The 1,683-nt window shown below is 39.9% G+C and overlaps 1 protein-coding gene across 1 annotated transcript; it reads left to right on the plus strand.

The window, feature by feature from the left end:
• The first annotated feature begins 430 nt into the window (after positions 1 to 430).
• On the plus strand, positions 431 to 1,366 carry LOC103255399 (putative olfactory receptor 2B8). Its single transcript, XM_008053351.1, has one exon. It carries the CDS (start codon positions 431 to 433, stop codon positions 1,364 to 1,366), a length of 936 nt encoding a protein of 311 aa, XP_008051542.1.
• The last annotated feature ends 317 nt before the right edge of the window (positions 1,367 to 1,683 follow it).

A 1,683-nucleotide genomic window follows, 5' to 3' on the forward strand; every position in this document is an offset into this window, starting at 1 on the left:
GTGCCACTATGATTGTTATTTTTTTGACTTTTTTTTTTTGTAGAGACAAGATCTGGCTATGTTGCCCAGGCTGGTCTCAAACTCTAGGCTCAAGTAATACTTTTGCTTTGGCCTTTCTAAATGCTAGGTTGCAGGCATGAGCCACAGTACCTGGACTAATTTTTCTTATATTAAATATCAAAGTCTTCAGAGAAGTCTCCAGTAAAATAAAGAAAAAATTAATGATATTGCATTTTGTAATAATGTGAACAAAATTGGTATAAGATATGTTGGTCTCAACGCGTACATCATTTATTAAAATAGTTGCATATAAAATTCCACAGTCTTGTCTTTTACAGGTGATAAAGTTCTCTCCCTCCCCCTTGCTTTTGAAGGTACCTTTTAAAATTTGCTGAATGTTTGGTCTTTACAGAAAACGTGCTAACAAAGGATGGATCAGAAAAATAGAACTTCTTTCACTGGATTTATCCTATTGGGTTTCTCTGACAGACCTCAGTTGGAGCTAGTCCTCTTTGTGGTTCTTTTGATTTTCTACATCTTCACTTTACTGGGGAACACAGCCATTATTGTATTGTCCCAACTGGACCCACACCTTCACACCCCTATGTATTTTTTCCTCTCTAACCTCAGTTTTTTGGACCTGTGTTACACTACCAGTATTGTTCCTCAGCTCCTGGTAAACCTCAGGGGCGTAGACAAATCTATCTCCTATGGTGGTTGTGTAGTTCAGTTGTACATATCTCTGGGCTTGGGGTCTACAGAATGCATTCTCCTAGGAGCTATGGCATTTGACCGCTATGCAGCTGTTAGCAGGACCCTCCATTACACAGTAATCATGCACCCTCGTCTTTGTGTGCTGATGGCTTCTGTATCATGGCTCATTGGTTTTGCCAACTCCTTATTGCAGACACTGCTCATCTTCTTTTTACCACTTTGTGGAAGAAATAAATTAGACCACTTCTTTTGTGAGGTCCCTCCATTGCTCAAGCTTGCCTGTGTGGACACTGCTATGAATGAATCTGAGATCTTCTTTGTCAGTGTCATCATTCTTTTTGCTCCTGTTGCATTAATCTTGTTCTCTTATGGTCGAATTGTCAGGGTAGTCTTGAGAATAAAGTCAGTAGCAGGACAGAGAAAAGCATTTGGGACATGTGGCTCCCACCTCACAGTGGTCTCCCTTTTCTATGGCACAGCCATCTATGCTTATCTTCAGCCCAGCAGCAACTCTCAGAACCAGGACAAGTTCATCTCTCTCTTCTACACCATCGTGACACCCATGATCAACCCCCTCATATATACACTGAGGAATAAGGATGTGAAGGGAGCACTTAAGAAGATGCTCTGGAAGGACTATGACTTCAGATGACTGGGTGATGACAACAATACAATGGAAGGATTTTGAATGCCAGAGTTCTTAAGACATACATGTTCTCCATGTGTTATCCAAAATCCCTCTGCAACTCTCAAGGAAATTTCCTTTTTTTTTTTTTTATTTTAAAGATGTGGGTCAGGTAAACAAATTCAGGGTCAGGTAAACAAATGTTCATTATGCAGGCACCCTTATTGATGAGGTGTTTTTCACCTAATTCTCTTAAGAAAGTGAGCAATTAAAATCCAAGTTCATGATTTCAGTCCCACTTCCAGAGATTATGATTCAGTATTCTTAGAGCTCCTGCATGATTT

This window comes from Carlito syrichta, unplaced genomic scaffold, assembly GCF_000164805.1.
Source record: "Carlito syrichta isolate Samal-C Ts95f unplaced genomic scaffold, Tarsius_syrichta-2.0.1 Scaffold288089, whole genome shotgun sequence".
Taxonomy (NCBI): domain Eukaryota; kingdom Metazoa; phylum Chordata; class Mammalia; order Primates; family Tarsiidae; genus Carlito; species Carlito syrichta.